The sequence below is a fragment of the Macrotis lagotis genome, chromosome X (assembly GCF_037893015.1).
Source record: "Macrotis lagotis isolate mMagLag1 chromosome X, bilby.v1.9.chrom.fasta, whole genome shotgun sequence".
NCBI lineage: Eukaryota > Metazoa > Chordata > Mammalia > Peramelemorphia > Peramelidae > Macrotis > Macrotis lagotis.
In genome coordinates this window covers 237,359,780-237,384,534 of record NC_133666.1, presented here as the reverse complement: position 1 = coordinate 237,384,534, position 24,755 = coordinate 237,359,780, and the positions used below count along the sequence as shown (strand labels likewise).

Genomic DNA, 24,755 nt, shown 5'->3' with positions numbered 1-24,755 from the left:
ATTTGCATCATAACCCTCTAACTCCAGGAGCTTCATTCCAAATAGCTCAGTAGAGAGAGTGATCCTCAATATCACCAAACTCAAGCTAGGCTGTATTGGTTGTATGCAAGTCTTCAACCAAATATAACAGAAGCAATTTCATGAAAAAATCTGGAATTTTGCTCTTAGGAAATTGTCACTTATTTCTATATTCATGCATCTATGTGTGAGAAGATAGGATAAGATATTCTTTCATCTATGTGTGAGAAGACAAGAGATTAGAGGTAGAAATGGCAAGATTTGGTTATTGATTACATATGTGGAATGAGGGGGAATGAAGAGTTGAAGATAACAGTGAGATGATGAACCTGAGTAACTGGAAGAATAATGGTGTCTTTGAAAGAAATAGGGATATTTGGAAGAGTGATGAGTTTGGAAGAAAAGGTAGCAAGTTCTATTTTGGACATAGCAACTTTGAGGTGTCTCTGGGACATCTAATTTGAAGTATACAATGTTGTACTGTATTGTATGGTATTCCCTGCTGTACGGATCCTTGGATGAATCAACTAGAAAAGAAAAGCAGTTATTTGTTGATTTCTGAGCCCCTTTGACCTTTTACTTGTGATGATTGTTTTCTTTCAATTAAGCTGGCGATAAAAGCTTTTATCCACTTCCTATTTTTTTCAGTCAACAACTTGTATTTAGTTTGAGGTGGAACTCCTATAATTACATACAATATTTTCTCATCTTTAACCTATTGATTTTTACCTTTTGTTGTAACAAATCAATGAATGAACTGAATGCAAACAGCCAACTCTGAAATGACTTCCACATTATATATTAACTTTTTTTCTTAATGAAAGGCAAGGTAGTATGGAAAGAGTACTGGATTTGGAGTCAGAGGACCTGGGTTTGAATTTTCCTTTAAGTATCTCTGTAATATTGAACAAGTCAATTAACCTTTCCTAGACTCAGCCTTTGCATATATAAAATAAGGATGTTGGATTAGATGATCTATAAGGTGCCTTCCAACTTTTAAATCTATGGTCCTTTGATCTTCTGGTCAGACTTCTGGGTCTTTTTATAATGAAGTTCTTTTTTGATGGTTTTTTTATGTCCCACAACTTTCAATTTTCTTTAATTCAGTATGAATTTATTGAATACTTATGGTGTTGATCAAAATAATATTTATTAAACTACTCTGTGTCAGGCCCTGTTCTGGGTAATTTGGGTACAGAGGCAAAAATGAAAGTCTTAATCCTTAAAGAGCTCATGATCTTCTTGGAAAAAAACAATATATTTACAGATAAACATATTTCTCCTCCCCAAAATATATTTAGACCAGACCCGTGATTTCTTCTTAATGTTCAAGTGATAATAATGTGAGACAAGTTTTGAAATTCTTAATGGAAGTATTCATGATATACAATAATGATTCTTTTGAGTAATCTATAGACATCTACCTCTATTTCCTCTGCTCTGCCACAGTTACTATGGAAACAGTGAAGGATGCATAAAACTAAGAATCAATTTAATTTTAAGAAGTTACCATTACATCTTGTACTGACCTCTTGATAATGAGCTTCTCCATGCTTTACTAGCTTGGTCCTTGGATTATTGGCTAGAACTGTGGTCTCCAAAGTGGGGGCCATGGTGTCATACCAGACATGCTATGTCCTTACCCTAAACAGGGGTGGGGAACCTATTTCCTGCCAAAGGTCATTTGGATATGGTTTTAAATTTGGTCAGCCATTTGTTTAATTCTCCCCTAAAACTGCTAGATATATTGAATTTTGAATCCTGTCTGCAGTTGCCTTGGCAACACCACATCAATTTGGAGGGTCTTCACCCCGCCCTAAGGAATATGTGATCAGCCATTCAAGTAGATGGGTAGATAAGTCTCATTCCATTCTTACTGCAGTAATCATTTGTGGTCTTATCTCTAACACCACCCCACCTGCTCTGATGTCCCTACCTGCTCCCTTATTTGCCACCCTGCCCTCCCCAGTTATGGAAAAGGTCAAGGAAGGAGAGTAGTATCAGTAGCCTAAACTCTGGGTTAAGGCAGGAGAAAACATTAGAGAGAGTATTTAGTTCCCTCTGTTCTACTCACAATCTCAGTTGTATTCACAATAGCTGACAGGTCCAGGACTTGCTGCCAGCCTTTATCCCTAATCCAAGAGCAGAGTCTCTGCCAGCATTCATCATGAATGTAACAAGAGCAGCTGAAGTCATTGTCTTCTAGTGTATCTTAATGAAACCAGATCATGCCAATATAACAGCTATTGCTGCCGAGTTAAAAGTGGTGACCGACAAGTCTAACTCCAGTGATAGCAACAATTTCCCAGATAACCCAAATGGTGATCACAGAATTATAGAATTTGAGAGTTGGAAGAACTCAGTGGCCTCTCGTCTAATCTGTACAGGAAAGAAATTTGAACTATAACAGATGCAACAAATAATTCTTAGATCCCTGAGGAATGAGAGCTGATCCCCTCCAGGCAACACTTTAAAACAGTTCTAATCATTAGAAAGTGTGACCTCAATATGAATCAGGAATTTATCTCTTTGCAGTTCCCACCCTTTGCTCTTGGATCTGCTCTCTATGATCATACAGTACAGTTCTATTCTCTCCTCCACAAGGCAGCCCCTCAGAAACCTGAAGACAATTCTGACTCTCCAGAGTCTTCTCTTCTCCAGGCAAAATATAACCAGTTCCTTTAAATTATACTCATAGGTTCTCAACCATCATGGATGTCTTCCTCTGAGTGTTCTCTAGCTTATCTGGCTTCTTTAGCTCCCAGAAGTCTAGAAGTTTGAATTCAAGGGCAGCAGTAAGAAAGAAAAGATAGCCAGGCCTGAATGCCAGAATACAGATCTCACATCCTATTGGGCATATCATAAGCCTTCCTAGCTATTGCAAATCGGAATCTGGTGAGAAGATGAGGGTAATTTGTGTTTCCAGGATTATAAGAAATCACTTTTCAGTCTCCCTGGATCAACACCACCTAGGGGCCAGAAGAAAATAATAATTCACATAGATAAGAAGGTAAGGCCTGGGCATGGATAATAAAAAGAAACTAAGACAATGAAAAATTGAGCAAAACAATTGCAAATTATTAAATTCAATAAGCATTTATTAAGTTTCTATCATGTGCAAGGGACTGTGAGTTGGAAAATGTCCTGAGAATGAAAAGATAAAAACAAAAAATAATCTCTTGTTTTTAAAGAAGTATATTCTCCTGGAAGTTCTAAGAGAAGCATACTAAAGGGGGGAGGTGGAGCAAAAAGGCAACTGAAACAGGGTAGCAAAGTCAAGAGCATGAACTAGGTTGATGACTCTACTAATGGAGAGAAGATGGATGCAGGAGTCATCCCCCAAAGCTGCCATGTTTTGAATTCTAATGTGTACAAAAGCCAAGACATTTCATCTTTATTTAGCAAATAGAACAATATAATTTAAAAAAACAAAAAGATTTCAAACAACTCTCCTCCATTTGTAAAAAAAAAAAAGACAAAAGGGGGTGGGGTTGAAAGGTAGAGCAATAAGATTTGGCATCTGATTGGAGATGAAGAGTGAAGAATCAAGGACAACTTTGTGAATCTGAAAGACTTAATAATTAAAAAAAAACTTAAAAGGAAGTTTCAGAGGGAAGTTTATTTCTATTTTGGCCATGTTGAGTTTGAGTGACTTCTGGAATATCCACTTCAAAATGAGAAGGAATGTTGAGACAGGGAGAAAAGAACCAAGAAGGGGTATTGTCATGGAGTGCAGAGGAATTTGTGAAAATATCCATAAAGAGAAGATAAAGCATGGTATCCAAAACTGCAAAAATGTCAAAAAAGCATGAGTTCCATTAAATTAAAAGATTCCATTAAATTAAAAAATTAAAAGCAATTAAAAGATCATTAGCAACCTTGGAGAGAGTAGTATCCATGTAGTAAATCTGAAAGACAGATTGCAAGAGCATAAGGTGTGGGAATGAAAGATATTTCAGGAGAAGAAAAAACAGGTTTGGAATAGTCACACTAAGAAGCACAATCAGGGAATTTCTATAAGCCTTTTGATAGTCCAACTGTGATCAAGTAATAACCTTTGTGAGCCATCCAGTCTATACAGTTTGACTTTTTCCAACACCATGAAAGTAGGAATAGAGAGGGACTATGGGAGAAGTCATTGAGGGTTTGAATCATCAGAGAACAAGGGGGCAAGGATGTAGAAGATTGAGTATAGTATAACAGGTTATTAATAGAGTCAAACTACTAAGGGAGAATGGAGGAATGAAATGACTGGAGGAAGTGATAAAGAATAATATAGTTTGGAGGAGTGAGACAGAAAGAGAAGTGCAAAGATAAAGGGTTATCACAGTGAAGAGCTTCATAGTTCTTTCTACCTCATAAAGTGAGCACCTGTTGCTATTTCCCAAGGAAGTTTAACCAAAATAAAGCTTTCCCCCATAAATGGATTTTTAAAAGCCTAGAAACTGAATCAGCCAGCAAACTTTTGCCTGCTTGCAAAGTAGAAGGATGTGACCAACCAAGGATAATACCAGTTTAAACTATAAACTCATTTGCAAAACCTTAAGGAGAAAAAAGGTGGAGGATTATGAGTAGTATTTTACAAAACAGTGAGAAGTAGAGGAAAGAGAAATATGCATTTGCAGAAAATTTGGAATGAGACTCAATTATGTAAAATCATCCCTAGAAGGGATGGACCTAAAGATGGACAAAGAAGAGATGAAGAAATTAAAATATAACAAAATTTCTATTTAAAATTTTCCATTGATTACAATAGAAGTATATGACATTTAAATTCTTGACATCATAGTTCCTGATGACATGAGAAGTGTAAATGATGCATGAGAAAGTATAAATATGGCACCAAAGAAAACAATACAGAAAAAGCAGCTGGACTAGACAAAATACACAAAGTAGAAGTCCATACTGAAGGTGTCACAATTTTTAGGGCAATGAGGGATTGATTTTCAAGATAGCTGAAGGAATGGAAGATACTGAATAACAGGAAACATTTTTCATAAGGTTTTTACTACTTTAAGAAAAATCACAAACAAATACATCAATAACTACTTAACTTATTTTCCTACTTTCTCTTTTCTATTAAATCTTTATAATGATATGCATGCATATTAAGGGCATCCTTGAAGGGAACAGGCAGGCTTAAATGAACACTATTCAATAGAAGACAGTATCCTAAAAGAAATACATTTGTTAACATGCATTTGTTATGATTATAGATGATTCCTTGTAACATTTGAAGTTATTTGGGTTTTATTTTATTATTTTGATTATTACTGTTAGGTAATGCATAAAACAGATATTTTCTCATCAGGGTGATTGACCCTGTCCTAGAGGGTGTCCTTCCTGTACAAACTCCAATTGGAAGAAGAATTCTCTGTGGATGGTGAGGCACTCCATATGCCCTGTTTGTAGATACTATTGTACTGGTTGTATTAAGCCCTGGAGCATCTCAGAGCCTCTTAAATGAGATTTACAACCACTTAAAAGTGTTTATCCCTGTATTGTAGGCCTCGACTTACTTAGACTAGTCCGGTGGTACAGATACTAAAATGGAATGAAATGAGACCTGCAGAGACCATCTAGAAGTTAACAAAGGACATTTACTTATCCATAACAAGGAAAGGACATTTAGCAAAGACACAGCATTGATTTAGTTGGATATACCTCCCAATGTCTGCATTTGTCATGGTGGCACATGGCAGTCAATCCAGAGGGAAGAATTCCTAACTTCTCCCAAGTTAGCAGTGACTTTGACCACCAGTTAACTGTTGTTGGCAGCTTAGTGCCCTGAACAAATTAAGTCTTGTGGGCAGTTTCAGTATCTTTTAAGGAAAGACTTTATGGGATAGATGTTGCACCTATGAAATCTTACTTTATTTAATGGAAAAAACAAATAGTCCAGACAATAGACATTCTTCAGTATTTGAGATGGAGTTGGCTAGCACTTATCCATCAATATTTATATGTGGGACAGGCCCAGCAGATAAAATATGACCTAGCTCCAGAACTGGGTAAGAAGAAAAGGGTTAATTGGACTGCATTTGAGAAGCTATGCAGAGCTGTGAAGTCATTGCTCCAAGCCATTCCCTGAAAACTATGACTTTTTTTAAACACCAGAATTCCTTCAGTGTTGCTATGTGGTTGCAAATTATGGATCACCTAGAGTTTCCAAAGAATTGAAACTGCCTGCCATTCAAAGTGAAAGACATATGGTAGTAGACATAAGTAGAGCACAACATATCATCAGTGGTGATTTGTGTTCAAGATGGGATAGGAAAGATATCATCCAAGAGATATATGATCAGAAAAGGATGTAGCCTAGTCATGTACAGAGAGAGAGCCCAGGTGATGCATAGATATGATATAGTGCTAAGACACAGGATAGTGCTGTAGACACATTGAATAAACACCCTAGAGAGGATCTGTGGGAAGATAGGGAAGATAGGAAGTCACTGATGGTCATTGCTCTTTGTCCTACAAGAAGAAATACTCCTATCTTAGAAACTAGATCCATTGAGGTTTATTAAAATAATGTTAATGTTATTTATCTTTGTTCTCTTCACCTCAGCAACTAGCACCGAATCTGGCATATTGTAGTTACTTATAGTTGAATGAATGTCATATACAATCAAAGCTCTACTTATACATAAGGTATTATGCCTGATTCAGATAGCTTTGAGTAGGTATTTTCCTTCTGATATCTGAATTTGAATTATTAGAAATTTGAAAAATATATGTCAGAAGAGAGGGGATAGGAGAGAATTTATGTAGCTAATGCTTTTGTTAGGTCATACCCTTACCATACATTTTTCATTTTTGAAAGAATAACAACAGTTGGCATTATTTGGTTCATAGAATACTTAGGAATTTTTTAGTGAAGTCATTTTTTTCCCCCTCTAAATACATTTATACAGAGAAAAGCATTTTTAATTTAAAGAACTGATAAGAAGAGCTGAGCCAACAAAAAAAATCTTTTTTTCAAAGAAGTTGGGCAAGGGGCAGGGAGAGAAAGCATAATGCTAGAAGGATCTATAGTGTTAAGCTCATCTAATTGTAGGAATTAGAATCTGTATATAGTTATCTAAAGAAATGAATTGTGTTAGATTTTAGGAGGGTGACTACTTCCTTAGCCCTTTGTAATTATATAGCAGCAGCATCCCTCTGTTTTTCAATCCAAGAAGATGCTGTTCTGCATCACTCAAGTCAGTAATTATAGTAATAGACTTGTAATTTCTTCTGTGTTGCACAGAAAGTATATAGTTGTGTGACAGTTGCCAGACGTTAATTCCTGGTTACCAATAAATCGGGTTGTGTTTTTGTTTGTAAATTTGTTCTTGAAAATCCCTGTAGAATTCTTGAATTTTCCAGTAGCTGATTCACTAGGATACCTATTCCCTAGTACTATCACTTGCCAGAGTATATATCTTAGAAATAGACTTAACAGGCCATAAAATTGTCAACATTGTGAAATGTAGTGGCAGAAGAAATGAATTAAAACATGAAAGTCAGGCTCTTGGTTTGTTTTGCTTTAAGATAAAAATATAATAAGACTAGTTCTTAGAAGTCTGAACCTAAGTCTTGTACTTAACCTTAATAGTTTTAGTATAGACAGAAAAAGAATGCACAAGTTCTATTTAAGAGAAGTTTCCTTATGTGAGGTAGTTTAAGAAGTTGAGATTTTAGGCATTTAAAGATATTTTTAAAGGATATGAGCAGATGTATTTTTAAAAGGATAATTCAGGAAAATCATAATTTGACCTAGTTATGTTGTCATTCTACATTAACATTTCTAATTATTAACATACCTAGAGAACCATTTTGTTGACCCTATGCTCCTTTTGATGCTCCGTCTCTCAACTCTGGTCATCTTCACTTGCTGTCCTCTCTGCCTGGGTTGCTCTCCCTTTCATCTCTGCATTCTAACTGCCCTGGTTTCCTTTAATTAAGTCTTAGTTAAATCCCAACTTCTACAAAATGACTTAATTGTTGTGCCTTCATCTTGTTGATTATCTCCAGTATGGATTTTATTTATACATATTTTGTTTGCATATTCTCTCCCCCATTAAACTATGAGCTCCCTGAGAGCACAAATTGTCTTTTACTTTTCTTTCTAACCTCAGTGCTTAGCAAGTGCCTATAATAGAGTAGCCTTTTAATAAATATTTATTGAACTAGTAATTATAAAAATTTTAATGAATTTCTTTTTAATTGAATCAAATTTAGTATACTAGCTCAGATGATGTCTCAGATTTGAGTTACAGGAGAAAGTATTCATAGTAATTGAAGAGCTAGATTAATTGAGAAGCCAGTGTGTTGGCATGAATATTGAACTCACCCATGTAGAGGACAGGGGTTGAGACAGAACAGAAGATAGAGAGCCAGTAAAGAAGGAGGAAGAATGACTTGGATGGTAATGTTAGACATTAACAAAGATCTGGACAAGGTGATATAATTGGCCCACAATTTGTAATGCACAAAGATCTGCAGAGTGCTTTTTAGATTTATTATTTAATTTGAGTAATGTTGAATTTTTAGAGGGAAAGAATATGGAGCTAGCAGGAAGTTTCCAAGTAAAAGGAAGAAACAAATACTCTTTCTCCTGGAGCGAGAGGAGGCATAATGGTGGAAGAAGTGAGCAGTAGAGAGGATATAGCAAAGTATGGAGAGAGAGAGAGAGAGAGAGAGAGAGAGAGAGTTAACAATAGAGGAGGTGTTTCATAGAACAAAGTATAAGGGGAGGACAGAGGGAGCATTGGAACTGTGGAAGGGTAGGAATTAAGGTTAGGAATTAAAGGTAGCCTAGGAAAGTCCATTTTTGTCTAGATAAGGTTTGAATCACAGGGAAGAGAGGAGCAGAAAAGGGAATTGTAAACCAAGGTGGTAGGAGAATCCCAAACAGGAAGACACTCAAATCAGTCCTAAACTATATGCTTGCTGGGCTCTAGTTTCCTTCTTGATGAAGGGAGATAACAGCACTTATAATACCTCTTTTACAGAGTTATTATTTTTTCTTTCTTTAAAAAATTTAGGGGCGGCTAGGTGGCATCAGCCCTGGAGTCAGGAATACCTGGGGTTCAAATCCAGTCTCAGACCCTTAATAATTACCTAGCTGTGTGGCCTTGGGCAAGCCACTTAACCCCGTTTGCCTTGCCAAAAAAACCAAACAAACTAAAAAATATTTTTTTTAACATTTTTTTCTTTTTAGGTTTTGAGTTCCAAATTCTCTCCTCCTCTCTTCCCCGACCCCCTCACTCCCTGAAAAGACAAGCAGTTTGCTGTAGATTATACATGCATGGGTGAGGTAGTACTTCAGCTGTTTTAATTTGCATTTTTCTAATCACTAGTGCTTTAGAACTTTTTTTTTTTTTTAGGTTTTTGCAAGGCAATGGTATTAAGTCACTTGCCCGAGGCCACACAGCTAGGTAATTATTAAGTGCCTGAGGTCAGATTTGAACTCAGGTCCTCCTGACTCCAGGGCTGGTGCTCTATCCACTGTGCCACCTAGCCGCCCCAATTTAGAGCATATTTAAGTGAAATATAACACAGAGTTTTGATTTCTTCATCTGAATGCTGCCTGTTCATATTCTTTGTTTATTTATCAATTGGGGAATGACTTGTATTCTTATAAATTTGATTCAGTTCTCTACATATTTAAGAAATAAAGCCTTTATCAGAGAAATTGTCTGTAACGTGTTTTTTCCCCGTCTCCTGTTTTTCTTTGAATCATGGCTGCATTAGTTTTGTTTGCAAAAAAAAATTAATTCTATGTAATTACAGTTTTCGTTTTATATCCCATTTTATATCACTCTTTTTTATCTTAAATTCTTTCTTTACTCATAGATCTAAAAGGAAAAATATCCCATGCTCCCCTAATTTGGTTATGATATTTCTGTTTAAATCATGTGCCTATTTTTACCTTAGCTTGATTTATAGTGTGAGATATTGGTCTGTACCCAATATCTGCCAAACTACTTTCTTGTTTTCCCAGCAATTTTTTGTCAAATAATGAGTTCTTGTCTGAAAAGCTTGGGTCTTTGTATTTCTCAAACACTAGATTACTATGCTTATTTCACTGCTCTGCCAGTATTCCACTTATCCAGTCAGTATAAGATTGTTTTGATGATTTCATTCTGCAGTTGTGTTTGAGATCTGGTGTGACTAGGTGGCCTTGCTTCACAATTTTTTTTCATTGTTGCTTTTTGTCTACATATACTCCTTCTAACTGCCCTAATAGTGATAAAGTTCTTAAGAGTTATATCATCTATCTGTGATGGAGAATACCATCTGTATCCAGAGAAATAACTATGGAGTTTGAACAAAAAAAACCGTTATCTTATTATGTAATTTTGCTATTTCTTATACTTTATTTTTTTTTTCCTTAAAGATATGGTTTCTCTCACATTCAACTTGGATCAATATACATATATACCATGGAAACAACGTAAAGACTAACAGACTGCCTTCTGTGGTAGGTGGGGGGAGGGAAGCTAGATTAGAGGAAAATTGTAAAATTCAAAATAAATAAATTTTAAAAAATAAAATTATTTTAACTTTTTCTAAACTTTTTTATTTTTTTAATTTATTTTTTTATTCTCATTTTGTACAAATTTTTTTTTACATTAATAAAATATTCTTGTTTACAAGTAAACAAAATACCCCTCCTCCCCCATGAATATAGATAGACTTGTTTGGGCGAAAAAAGTAAAGGGGAGAGAAAAAAATTAAAATAAAAAAATAATAATAGTAATAATTGTAGGTGTGGCCAGGTGGCGCAATGGATGAAGCACCAGCCCTGGAGCCACGAGCACCCGGGTCCATATCCAGCCTCATAAACCCAACAATCACCCAGCCATGTGACATGCAAGCCACCCGAACCCCACTGCCCTGCAAAAACCAAAAAAAAAAAGAAAGGAAAAAAGAGACCCAAAATAAAATAAAATAGTAATAATAGTAGGGGTGGCTGGGTGGCAGACAGAACATTGGCCCTTGAGCCAGGAGCACCTGGGTCCAAATCCGGCCCCAGACACCCAAAGATCACCCCGCTATGTGGCCCCAGGCAGGCCACCCAGCCCCACTTGCCCTGCGCACTCCCCCAGATAATAATAACAAAAAATGTGCTTGAGTCTTTGTTCCAACACCAACAACTCTGTCATGGGTGGATCTCATTCTTTATGATAAGTCCATCACAAAAGTTATTTCCATATTTTTCCACCGTTGCCATTGCTGATCGCAACTCCCTCCTTTCTTATTTCTCCACTACCATGTACTCTATTTTCTCTCTCCTTTCACTATGACTCTGCTGTAGGGTCGCTGAGTGGCGCAGCATACAGATCCTTGGTCCTGGGGCCAAGAAGCCCTGAGCCCCCCTACCACCCCTTAGGCCCAGAATCCACCCAGCCCTGTGGCCCTGGGCAGGCCTTCCATTCCCAGCCCCTTTCAAGAAGTAAGAAAGAAAATGTGTTATATCTGACCACTCTCCCCCCATGGTCCATCCTCTCCTCCTTTATTCACATCCCCACCCCTTCCCCCTGCTCCGCCCTCCTTCTTACTCCAGATGTCTATACCCCATTGAGTATATTTGCTGTTTCCTCTCCTAGCCATCTCTGATGAGAGCAAAGTTTCCCTCATTCCGCCTTGCCTCCCCCCTTCCATATCATTGCAATAGCTCATTGTAATAAAAAAAAAAATCTTACGTGAAATATCTTGAACTATTCCCCCTCTCCTTTTATTTTAAAATTTAAAAAAAGAGTTGTATCATCTCCCCACATGGGAATGTAAATGACTTAACTGAAACCCTTATGATTTCTCTTTCATGTTTACCTTTTTAATGTTACTCTTGAGTTTTGTATTTGAAAGTCAAATTTTCTGTTCAGCTCTTGTCTTTTTTTTATCAGGAATACTTGAAAGTCCTCTGTTTCAATAAATGATCATTGTTTTTCCCTGAAGGATTATGCTGAGTTTTTCTGGGTAGGTGATTCGTAGTTATTATCCTAGTTCCTTAGTCCTCTAGAATATCACATTTTAAGTTCTCTTTAAACTTCTAAATCTTATGTGATCCTGACTCTGTCTCCACAATATTTGAATTGTTTCTTTCTGGTTTGTGATATTTTCTCCTTGAGGAGCTTTGAAATTTCATGAGACTATACTTAGAAGTTTTCATTTTGGAATCTGATACAGGCAGGAGGTGATTAGGGATTCTTTCAATGTCTATTTTACCCTCTGGTTCTAATTTAATTTGAGAATTTTGTGTAGTATAATGTCTAGGCTTTGAGCCTGGTTTGGTTAGTTCAACAATTCTTGAATTATCTCTCAGTTCATTTTTGAGGTTCATTTTTTTTCAATGAGTTCACATTTTCTTCTGATTTTTTATTCTTTTCATTTTGTTTTGTTGTTTCTTGATATCATAAAGTTATTAGCTTTCACTTCCCTGATTCTAATTTTTAAGGAATTATTATCTTCAATGAACATTTGTACCTCCTTTTTTCCATTTGGTCAACTTTTTAAGGAGTTCTTTTTTTTTTGGTGAACTTTTATGCCTTTTCTTCTATTTGGCCTATTATACTTTTTAGAGAGTTTTTCTCTTCAGTGATATTTTTATGCTTCTTTCACCAAACTGTTGACTTTTTTCATAATTTACCTGAATTATTCATTTCTTTTCCCAGTTTTCCCTTCACCTGTCTTATTTGATTTTTTTAATCCTTTTTTTTTTTGAGCTTTTCCAGGATTTCTTTTTGGGTCCCTGTCCGATTCACATTTTTCTTTAAGACTTTACATGTAGCTGTTTTGAATTCGTTGTCTTTCTGAGTTTCTGTCTTGATCTTCCCTGGCACTATAGTAAAATTCTATGATCAACTTCTTTTTTTGTTTGATCATTTTTTTCAACCTATTTCATGACTTTGAACTTTATGTTGAAGTTGGATTGTACTCCTAAGGTTGAGGGGGCACTATCACAAGCTTCAGATTTTTTGTGCTACTGTTTTCAGAGCCAGTTCTGGGGTCTATAAGTCTGGTTCTTCCAAGGTAATATAATCTAAGTGAGGTATAATCTTCTATCCTGTGCTTTCACCTGTGAGCAAACACAAGCACTGTTTTCTGCCCTATAACTATGACCATGCTTCCTGCTCCACTGCAGCTGCTAATGCTTTTGCTCCTCATAACCCTAGAATTGTGACTTGGGCTCCTGCTCTCCTTTGAGAGCAAGTATTAGTGTTCCTTCCTTCCTTGCACCTGAAGCTAGAGCCCTGGTTCCTTTTTCAGTCACCACAGGTATCTTCTCCACCTGCTCCCCCAGAACAGCTCCTCTTCATCCTTAGACTGATTACTTGGAATGGTGATATGGGAAATACAATAGAGTAATAATGATCCCAGTGCCAACAAAGGGTCCTCTGAAATCTCCTCCTGACCAGTTGTCTGACCAGCTCCCTTACTGTCTGTGGGCTAAGAGCTCCTGAACTGCTATGGCTGCTGTTAGAACTGCCTCCAAGTCCTACTGCTGGCTTGTTCTCCAGGTTCACCACTGGCTCAGTGAGTCAGATCTTTCCTGCTGGACCTCCTATGTTATCTTGAGCTAGAAAATTGTTCCACCCTGACTTTTTAATGGTTCTGCCTCTTCAGAATTTTATTTGATTATTATTATTAAAGTTATTTGGAAGGGAATTTGGAGAACTCAGGCCCTGCCTTTATTCCACCATCTTCCACATCTTTATTTTTAGACATTTTTCTTATATATAACAGATAGTTGATTTTTTATCCATTATTCACACTTATTTTATTGAATAGTTTAATACATTTACATTTAAAGTTATGATTGTTAACTTGAATTTTCTTCCATTTGTTTCTTTTTTGTTTGTTTGTTTGTTTTTGCAAGGCAATGGGGTTAAGTGGCTTGCCCAAGGCCACATAGCTAGGTAATTATTAAGTTCCATTTGTTTCTTAATGGCTTTTGTTTCCTTCTTCATTTAATTTAGTACTCTGATCCTCTGATTAGCTTTATTATATTGCTTTGATATTTTTCTAGTTCCCTACTTTTCCTCTCTCTCATTTTCCATTTGCCTACCTACCTCCATCCCAAGTTCTTTGAATTTACTTAAATTGCTTGTTTCTTTTGAAACTGTATTCATCATCTTCTTCCCTTTTGTGTCCCTTCCCTTTTCTTGTCTAGTTAAGTGAGTGCTTTACCATCTTGTCTTTCCTCCAAACTCTTATTTTAAGTAATTTTTTTATTGCCCCATTTCCAAAAAAAATCTTCCTTTGCTTTATCTTCCTCATTATTTCTCTTCTTTCATACTATATTCTGATTTCATTTTCTGATTCAGAGGATATGCCTTTACTTTTTCCCTTCTTTATTCTCTTAGTATCCTTTATAAGGGTCAAGTTTATGAAGTATGAGAGCCATCTCTTCTACCCAATTTCTGTTATTACCCATCTTCCTTTTCATTAGGTGTCTTGCTCTTAGAATACCAGTTCATGAGGCTAGCAATGCTAGATGGTAGAACTCCCTCTATGCCTGAGAACAAGATCTTCATTCCTTACATTCTACTGCCCTATCTTTGGTTTTATGTCTCTGTCTGTCTGTCTGTCTGTCTCTCTCTCTCTCTCTCTCTAAAATCTTTAGAACACCTATGTTAACTATTTTCAAGTTCTATTCAACACACGTACAACTAGATCTCCACTATTTCTTTATGTTATAGATGAAATACATTACCTGCTTTTCCCAAACTATTCATCATGCTTTTCTTTTTCTATATACCTTTTTTGTGCGAGTGACTTCTTCTGAATTCCTCACTCTCATCTTTGCCCATCAAAATTCTGCACATCCTTTAAGACTCAGATCAAATGCCATTAACTAAATAAAACATTTGCTGGTTTTGACAGGAATAAGTATTCTCTATTCTGAAATCCTTTAGCATTTGTACCTTTCTCATCTCATACCCTTTATATTATGGTTATTTGGTATGACTTCATTGTGCAGTAGAAGAGAGAGTTGGTTCTGAAATTAGAGGAACCTAGGTTCACATCCTACCTGACACTATTTATGTGACTTTGACAAAGTCACTTTTCTTCCCTGGACCTCAATGTCCTTATCTATAAAATGATGGAAATTAAACTAGTTGATTTCTGAGGTCCTTCCAACTCAAGATCTTTGATCCTCTGTACAGTTTCAGACATGGAAATGGTTTTGCTCTCTACTGTATTATGCTGAGGAGGAAAAATGCTCCTGCCCCCTTTGGTGATGTTTGTGACTGAGGGATCACTCTGCTTGTTATAGAAGTCAAATGCATTAATATGTGTCAAGTGCTTTGCAAATCTAAAATTGCGAGCTCTTCTAAAGATGATTCCTTGGGATGTGTGACCCATCTAGTGGGGGAGGGCTGGGAGGGAGTGACTATTGGGCATCTCTTTGGATGCATATTGGAAGACCTCTCTACAACTTTTTTTCCTATATTTAAAACGTTTCAGAGGCAGGGGCCAGGCAGACCACCATCCACCAGGAAATGAATGTCTTGATTCATGAACAAACTCAAGTTCAGGAAACAGTGTGGAAGGCTTTTTTCCTGCCGTGTTTGAAGACTTATGTCTGGTACAAAGGGTAGAAATTTGGGCTGTTGGAAAAATAAAACTATGTGTGAGCTCAGTATTTGAAATTACATTTGTGACCTCCTGGGGGGCAATCAAAATGAAGAAATGAATTAAAAACAAGGCCTTAATGAAATCCAGAGGGGTCAGTGTTTTATTTCATTGAGATTTACATACATAGATATATGTGTGTATATAATATATGTATTATATACATATATATGCACACACATAATATATATTTAAAAGTTCTGAGACAGTATTCACATCCAGCTTATTTTATAAGATATTTAACCATTCCAAAGTTAAATTTCGCAAGGGGGTGAAGTCATAACTTCTCTGGTATCATGGAGCTGTGAATCTGACCTAACTTTCATATCCTCATGGAAAATCATTTCAAAGAACTTTATTGGAGAAGTATTTGTTGAATTGTAAGACTGATACAAAATGTTGGCTTTCTATTTTGCCTAATTAATATTTTGCTCTGTGTTGAATCCCATCAGTTCATTATTTCTAACAGCAGATGGTAGCATTTTCACATGAATTTACCTTCTAAATTTTTTTTAATGACGATGGAAAAATCTTGAAAGTTTTCATGCTCTTTTGTTTCTGAAATTGATATATATTTATAAAAGCTGTAAATATGGTCAAAGGGAAATGTTTCAGACTCTAATTGTCAAGAGCATTGGCCCACAATTTGTAGATTCTTCTCTTTTCCCTTTAAAAAAAGGAAACATTTATCATTCTATAATCATTTAGTCCTTCACCTGCCTGCCTGGTCTTGCCACTGAATTTGCCTGTCCAGGCAGAATGAGGCAGTTGTGGCAAAAGGAACTCTGGGGAAAAAAATAGTATTTAATGTTGGGGAGGTTGTATAAGTACTAGACTTGGAGGCAGAATGGACTAAGTTCAAGTCTTACCTCTGACACAAGCTGGGACACCATGGGCAAGCCTCTTGGACTCAGAGCCGCAGTTTCCCCAACTGTAGACTAGAGTTAATGTTTATTGTACCAACTTCACAGTGTTTTGGTAGGTTACAAATGGAATGGCATGTTTGTGAAGCATTTTTCAAAGTTTAAAAACTCAATAGATGTCAGTTATTGTTATTATTGTTAAATAACCCACTTGTTCAGTAATAGCAACAACAACAATGAAGCCCCACACCAAGGTGGCTCTGTGAGGCAAAAGCAAGAAAACATGAGATCAGCTATTGCCCCTGAGTCATAGCTATCAGAGGTATTCTAACTTCATTATTATCTTCCCATTTGGGTGAAAGTCAATAGATTATATTGTATGTGGGTTAAAAATAATGTTTGTCCTTCATTTTCTAAGAAGATTATAACATCAGGAAGGTGATGCCATGACAAGATTGGATTTGAGTGGGGGTGGGGTAGGGACAATGTACACATTAACAACAACATTATGAGATGATCAACCTTGATGGATGCAGCTTCTCTCAGCAGTTTAGAGAGCTAGGACAACCGTATTAGACCAGCTATAGACATTGTATCCCCATCCAGAGAAAGAAAAACAAAACAAAAAAATCCTTCAGAGTCTGATGAATATTACATTCACTAAAAAAAAAACCTCTTAAGTATCTCCCTTAATCCTAATTCCTCATAACGAAAATGACTAATCTGTAAACACGCTTAACACAAATGTGTTTGTACAATATTAACCTGACAACCAATGAGGGGAGGGAAATGGGAAGGGAGGGTGGAAGGAAATTTTGTAACTTAAAAATATACATAGGCATATGGATGAATGATGAAAAACTTTCAAAGAGTGTATTTGGAAAAAAGTCAATAAAAAATTTTTTTTAAAAAGAGTCAGGTGTCTGAAGTCAGATTCAAATTCCCATCCTTCTGACATTAGGGTTAAAGTTTGTTGTACCAACTTCACAGTGTTCTGGTAGGTTACAAATGGAATGGCATGTTTGTTGTACCATGTTTGTTCTGACACCAAAAGTCAGTGCTCTATCCACTGCACCACCTAACTGCCCTTGTATGTGAGTTATGGGTTGAGGAATGGAAGTGGGGATGATTCTATTCCTTTATTTCCTCTATTATTTATTTTGCTGTCTGTCCCAATAAGATATTTTGCTATTCAATGTATAATTCTTCTTCTTTGGTGTGTTCAACGAGAATGCATGGTTTAGGAGTTTAAAATTTGCATAATTATGATGAACCAAAATATTTCATAGTGACCCTGGGGTAGCTACAGGTTCTGGAGCCAAGTGGAAACCCTGTAAAAAGGAGTTTTTTAAAACACCTTTTTTACCATCTTCAGTGCTTCCAACACTGATGTGAAAGAACCATTTATTTTTTTTCTCTGCCTTGCTTTCATCTCTTGTACAGATTTAAAAAAAAATCTAAATTGTTTGATGAAATCCCTTTGAATCCACATTAATCTCTTTAGATAACTATCTATTTTCCTTCTCACAGGAACTTTTTATTTCTCAAGACTTCACTTTTCATTCTTGAGAAGGTCTCATCTTTCCCAACTGTCCCCTCTACAAATGCTTTGAAATCTATGAGATTGGGCTCATTTTTTATCCTTTACAAATTCTTAAGATTTAGTGGTGATTTTTCCCCAAGGTTTTTATTATTCTCTCCATCTCTTCCTTCCCCAACTCCTTTCCCCCCATCAACTAGCTTCCTCTTTGTTCATAAGAATCATATCCAGTGTAGAATATCCTTCATTTATTTCTCTAAATTATAAAGGATGAAATTTTATTAGGGCAAATCAAGGATTCATTAGCTTTTATCTGAAAGAGAGAGAGAGGGAGTGAGGGGGTGGGGAGAAAGGGTGAAAAAGACAGAGGAGGACTGGAGGTGGAAAGGAGAAAAATTAGTAAATTTCTTCATTGTAAATTTAAGGAATATTTCAACCCATATGCACCAAATTCTGAGTTTTACTTATACTATTAAGCAGTTTCTAATATAATTTTGAAGTGCCCTTTCATTTTCAGTGTTCTTTTCTTTATTCATATGTAGTACACACTCTAGAACTACTCGCCCAACACTCACACTGAAAGATGGATCCCTGGAACCCCTCTAGGATCTAAGGATCTAGGGGTAGTTTTTTTTTTTAAATAAAGCTCTTGAGCTCTCATCACAATGTTTCCTCCCATGATTATCAGTTGATATCAAATAGTTTGCTATATTTAGCTTTTAGATAGAGGTAGCTACTGAGGAGTAGAGTCAGAATGATTGGTTCAGATTACCTCCCAGAATCTGCCTCACACCCTGCTGCCATTGCATGCAGAGACCATAGGGAAGATGGTCTCAAGCTTTCAGAATATGTGGCACATGATTAAGACTCTCAATGCTTGTAAGTCCGTTTGCTAAATTCCTTTAGATCTTCTTGGTAGGTCTCATGTAGAATTGCTGCCTTTGTAGCATCCACGAAGCGGCCTCTGCTCAGGGTAGCTAGGGCATCCTTGTTTCCTGGCACAGACCCTGCCACCAGCCACTCATGCCCCAGGGATGCTGAGAGGATTCCAATCCCTAATCCTTTACCCCTGGAGATTCACAAGGTGCTTATTTGGTCCAGGTTGGGGAGACAAGGATGCCATGGCACTCTCTTCCCTCTGGCCCCCAGCAATTCCTTCTTGGAAACTCAGCTCCCCCCACACACTTTTTTTCTTTTGTCACTATTATAATAGAAGCCCACACAGCCAACCTCCCTGATTTATTTTAATAGCTTCCTAATCAGTGTTCCCATCTGCAGTCTCTTCTAGGTCTTAGTCATATACGTTTCCTCCTAAGACTAAATCCATGATCCTGTGAGCTCTTTCCCATACCTCATGCCACTGAGAAATTAACTTCTGTGTGCATTGATCTTAAGATTTTTTTTAAATGATTCTATTTTGGTAAAGCCCAACATTTAAGGGTCGATTTCATTTGGAACCATTCTACCCTTTCAGCTTTTTCTCTCCCTACTTCTTGCCACACAGTCTACCCTTCTCCTGAGCCAACACCTCTCTGTGCTCTTACCCATAGCATTCTTTTTTACTTAGAATGGCAGTCCTGCTCTCTCCACCTATTGAAACTCTACACATTCAAGATTGAGTTCAACTATCACTTTTTCCTGAAATTTCCCCCCTTCTGTGTTCACATAGAGCTTTATTTAAAGCCTTTAGGAATTAGTTTGTGTTATAACTATTGCTGTGTATTTCTTCTCCCTCCACCTTTCTGATTGAAAACAAGATCTAATAGAATATACCTTATTTCAGCATTGTGTCATCACCTACCAGTAATGCTCTGCACTTTGGAGGCCATTACTGAGATAACATAGAGAAAGCACTTTGCACTTAAAAAGTGCCATTAGCTACTTAAAAGTAAAATCAACTATTAATTATCATTGCTGTTTGTTTAGTAGTACTTGAACTAGTTCAAAGACTTATTGACTAGCAATCTTGTATCCACTTTAACTTTTTCAGGAACACCCGATACTTGGACAACCTTTCTTTGTCCTTCATCCTTGCAAGACAAACGAATTCATGACTACTTTGTTAGAGAATTCTGGAAAAGACAATAGGTGAGAGATGCTAGTCTGATACATTTAATTGCATTTATATTTAAATGTAAATATATGGCTCTAAAATGATATTATTACAGATTTTAATATAGCATTTCAGATTATAGTAAGATTGTTAAAAAAAATTTAAGTAAACCAGTGCCTAGTGTGGTTTTGGCCATATGGTAGATACTTAATAAATACCTAGTACTTAATTTTCTATGATGACTCCAAAACACAGTGAAAATGTTGGAGTTTTTTAAATTGGTCTTTTTTTTTAAGGAATATAAACTATATTACATCGTGGCTCAGCATCGTTGGGCCAGTGGTGGGGCTCAACCTACCTTTGAGTTATGCCAAGGAAATGTCTCAGCACGATGCAGAAACAGATTGATACAAGGTAAAGAAAAGAGTTTCAGTATCAATTTAGTACCCTCTATTTTTGTTGTTGTTTAGTCATTTCATTTGTGTCTGACTCTTATTTGGGGCTTTCTTGGCAAAGAGACTGGAGTGGTTTGCCATTTCCTTCTTCAGCTCATTTTACAGATGAGGAAACTGAGGCAAACAAGATTAAGTGACTTGCCTAGGGTCACACAGTAAGTGAGTGTCTGAGGCTGGGTTTAATCTCAGTAAGAGGGGTCTCCCTTACCTCCAGACCACCTAGCTGCCCAATATTCTTCAAGTAGCATCTAAAATGAAGATTATTTTCCCCCCTTCTAAAATGTTGCAGCTGATTTGGCCTAGGGATCCCATTTCTGGCTCTGCTAATAACAGCTTCTTTGTGATCTTGGGCAAGTCTCTGGGCTTCAAATTTCCTCATTTGTTAAATAAGGTATTGGACAAGGTGACTCCTGAAGTCTCTTCCAGCTCTAAATCTGTGCTTCCTTGTGACATATGGTGCTTTACCATTGCCCTCGAATCAGCCTTAAGGATTTCAGCTGACACATACAAGTTTTGAAGCTAACTTATGGAAATATTCATTCACGTGGCTTTTTTTGGCTCCTTGTTCCCCTTATTTGTCTCATCTTTTTGTTTTGTTCTTGTGCTGCATTCAGGTCTCTGAGTCACAAACAACCCAGATGCTGAGGAGTCATGGTGACCTCGGAGCCTTCACTTTTGTGAGCAGTGATGGACAGTGTCACCCTCAATAATCTTTTTTGGAGCTGTTTTTGCTTTTCCTTGGAAACTAGACGCTGATGACAAGTAAAGCAAAAGTGTTTGTAACACCTGCCTCAAAGACTCAGATGACTGGGCTTTGCTAAGAGGGAGAATGTATTAGGAGTGTCCCGCAACACTGAGTCAATTCCTTAATTTTTTCCTCTGCTCTGACCTCCTCCTTTCTTCTAGCTTAGGGCTTTCACCTGAAATGGATGTGAATGTTCGTTGTAAACATGACTCTGGTATGAGATTTTATATAAAAATGTTTAAAACAGAAAATTAGTTCTGTGTACTTCAAGTAACTTTTTATTCTAAAAAATAATAAACCACTACTTGTACTGGGCACATGTGGTTGGGATTTAATAAATTACTTTGCCATTGACTTTTTATTTTTCATTTTATAATATGTTCCTTTCTTCCATCTCTGTCCCTCTGCATCTCCTTATTCTTGGATATTAAGTTCTATTTTCTTTAGGTTCCATTTCAATTCAGTCAGAATTTTAAAAGTGTCTGTCACATGCCAGGCTTTCTGCTAGCAGCTAGCAGTAAGCCAACCAAAAATGGAAAATGTCTCTGCCTTCAAAGAGTTTATATTCTACTCTGGGGAATGCAAGAGGGAGTCAAAATAATGATACACAATGACACAAAATATATACAGATTAAATGAATGTCCCTGAGGAAAGAATACTGGCTTTAGAAAAAACCTGGGTCAGAATCCTCCTTCAGTTTCTTCTGCCAGTATGACCTTGGACAAGTCACATATCTCCCTCTGCCCCCTCCCCCCCATCCCAGGGCCTCAGTTTCTCATCAGTTCATTGGGCAGATTGGCCTGAGGGCCTCTGATGGACCTTTTAACTCTAGACCTATCCTACTTTTATTATGGGATTTTCTGAATGTCAGGTTGGAAGTGAACGCTGTTCTGTAATATTCATTAAGTCTAGAATCTCTGAATTTGTGACTGACAGAAATGACTTGTTAATATTAGTTAAGGTTTACATCTTAAAGGACAAGAGAAAGCTCTTGGGACTGGGAATTGAGAGGCCTGATGCTACCCTGGCTCCCTTACCTGATGCAACTCTTGGAGAAGCCCCTTAGAATATTTATTATCTAGTGATAACTGTGTTACATTCTGGGAAGACAAATACAAGCTCCTGTTGTCCCCCAAGTCAGGTCCCAATGGGGAAGCTATGGCATCAAAGGGAGTTGGAAAGAGGGGGTGCAGACAGGTCATGCGATATTCATTCAGGGCCACGTGGACAAGTCTGCAGAGTCAGGAGTGGAGAAGGACTCAGAATTTCCTGAAAGAGTTGCCAGGCAGAGTAGGGAGTGGGCTTCTCTAGGATGAGGAGGCTGCTGCCTCTGAGGTGGAAAAGGTCAGAGTTGGGAGCAGTCTCACCATCTATGAGGATAAAGGTGTTTTTTAAATGTTCTCAACCACATTTTTCCATCCCTCCCCACCCCCTAGACAAACAGACAGACACATTTACCTAAGGAATTTCTAATAGTTACAGAAGTTCAATAGTTTCCTAAATTCTACATTTTCCCCTTTGTCCCTCCCCAAATTCACTCCCCCCTTCACCAGTTACCCTATATTTCATATAGATAAATCCAGAGAAACAGGCATATAGAGATATAGATATACATACACATATAAATGATAGACATATCTATCATATATATATATATATATACGTGTGTGTGTGTGTGTGTGTGTGTGTATATATATATATATATATATATATATGAAGAGGGTGAAAGTCAGAGAGAATATTTGTTATATAAATCCAGAAAGGAGATAGAAAACCAGCAAATGAGCCAAAGTGCTAGGCTTGTATCCTCCCTCCCTATTTACATTTTGCTACTTTGTATTTATTTCTAGTAATTCCCTTTACATGCATTCTATATAAAAATGTGTGCCTTTCTTTTCTCTATTAGAATTCAAGCTCTACTCACTCCCCCAAATCCTGAATGGAGATTATTTCATTTTCTGGCTTTATATCTTTTTCCCTTTTATTTTCTTTTACATTAGTATATTTTTAAGGAATAAAACATATTTCCATAACATCATACAATAAAAAAGATGATCATCCATGAAACTGCATATTTATTATGCACAACTTGTCAATCCTTTTAAATATTCAACAAAAGTATCCCGCAAATTTCTTTTTTCTCCTTTTGCTGCCTTCCCCTACCCTACCCTGGAGATGACTATCATTAAACACAAATAGGTGTGTGTGTGTGTGTGTGTGTATAATATGTATAATATTTGTGTGTATGTATATATGTACACATATGTCTCAAATAATGAGAAAGTTTAACAGCAAGATGACCTATACTGTCCTTTCCAATTTGAACATTGTTTAAGTGACTCCGAAAGAATATGGAAGCAGGGCTTTAAAAGAATCCTGTTACCTACTATATACTCTGTCTTAAACTGCTCAATTGCATTAATGTTTTCCTACATAACAAGCAACAGATTTGTTTCCTCTTCAGTCAAGATTTTTTTCTTGTTTACTTTCATCTGAAAATTTTCCATGTTTGAAGATAATCCCAGTAAACATCAAAATAGTACAATAAAAATTTTGTTCTAAGGGAAATAATATATTTCCATTAAAGAGATTAAAACCTTCATTAGTAGATTAAGTGTCTTGGTGAGCACAGTGGAGCATTTTTAAAAAATCAGTAAATACTTATTATATATCTGTTCTGATCTAGGTACTTGATTTGGTCCATTTTCTTCCCTGTCTTATGAGTTCTACAATAAGAGAAAAACAAAAGGTTTGTTTTTTTCCTTCAAGTAGAGAGTACAATCATTCATTGACTTGGGAGCAAGAGTGAAAGGTAGGAAGTTGCTGAGTTGGTGGCCACATTTCTACTCATTTGTGTGATTTGTGTGATTTTTATTCAATCTGTAAGCAAATTTTCCAGCTACAGAGTTGCCTGTTTCACATTTAGCTGACTGTTTTCTGGGAGATTTGCCAAAAATGTTCTACAACTGGAACATTGGTGAGTATGGATTGTTTTTTTTTTTTTGTTTTGTTTTGTTTTGTCTTTTCCAAGGCAATGGGGTGACTTGCTCAAGGACCCACAGAGTATGGATTACTGTTGTTCGGTCATGCCTGACTCTTCGTGACCCCCTTTGGGAGTTTTCTTGGCAAAGATACTGGAGTAGTTTCCCATTTTCTTCTCCAGTTCGTTTTACAGATGAGAAAACTGAGGCAAACAGGGTTAAATGACTTATGCAGGGTCACACAGCTAGTCAGTGTCTGAAGCCAGATTTGAGCTCATGAAGATGTTTTCTTGACTCCAGGCCCAGAACTCTAGCTGCCCCCCATTAACCATGTATGAAAATCTATGCCTCTAAGTTCACCATCTCTCTAAAAGGAATTGAATGAGATATTTCTTCATTCTTTTGGACTCAGAGTTTATTATTATCACAATCAGACTTCTAAAGGCCAAGATACTTGTATCTGAATAACTCT

General features: G+C 36.8%; 1 protein-coding gene across 4 annotated transcripts in view; it reads left to right on the top strand.

Annotated features, from left to right (window-relative positions):
- The window catches only part of ATG10 (autophagy related 10), a 319,260-nt gene extending 297,595 nt beyond the window's left edge, over positions 1-21,665 (top strand). For 3 of the 4 annotated variants that reach the window (XM_074200727.1, XM_074200730.1, XM_074200729.1), the window contains 3 exons: positions 20,039-20,136; positions 20,398-20,515; positions 21,171-21,665. In XM_074200727.1, coding sequence (XP_074056828.1) covers positions 20,039-20,136; positions 20,398-20,509 — 210 coding nt within the window. In that variant the 3' untranslated portion in view covers positions 20,510-20,515; positions 21,171-21,665. The remainder of the gene's footprint in view (positions 1-20,038; positions 20,137-20,397; positions 20,516-21,170) is intronic. The other variant, XM_074200728.1, reaches the window with a different exon arrangement.
- The last annotated feature ends 3,090 nt before the right edge of the window (positions 21,666-24,755 follow it).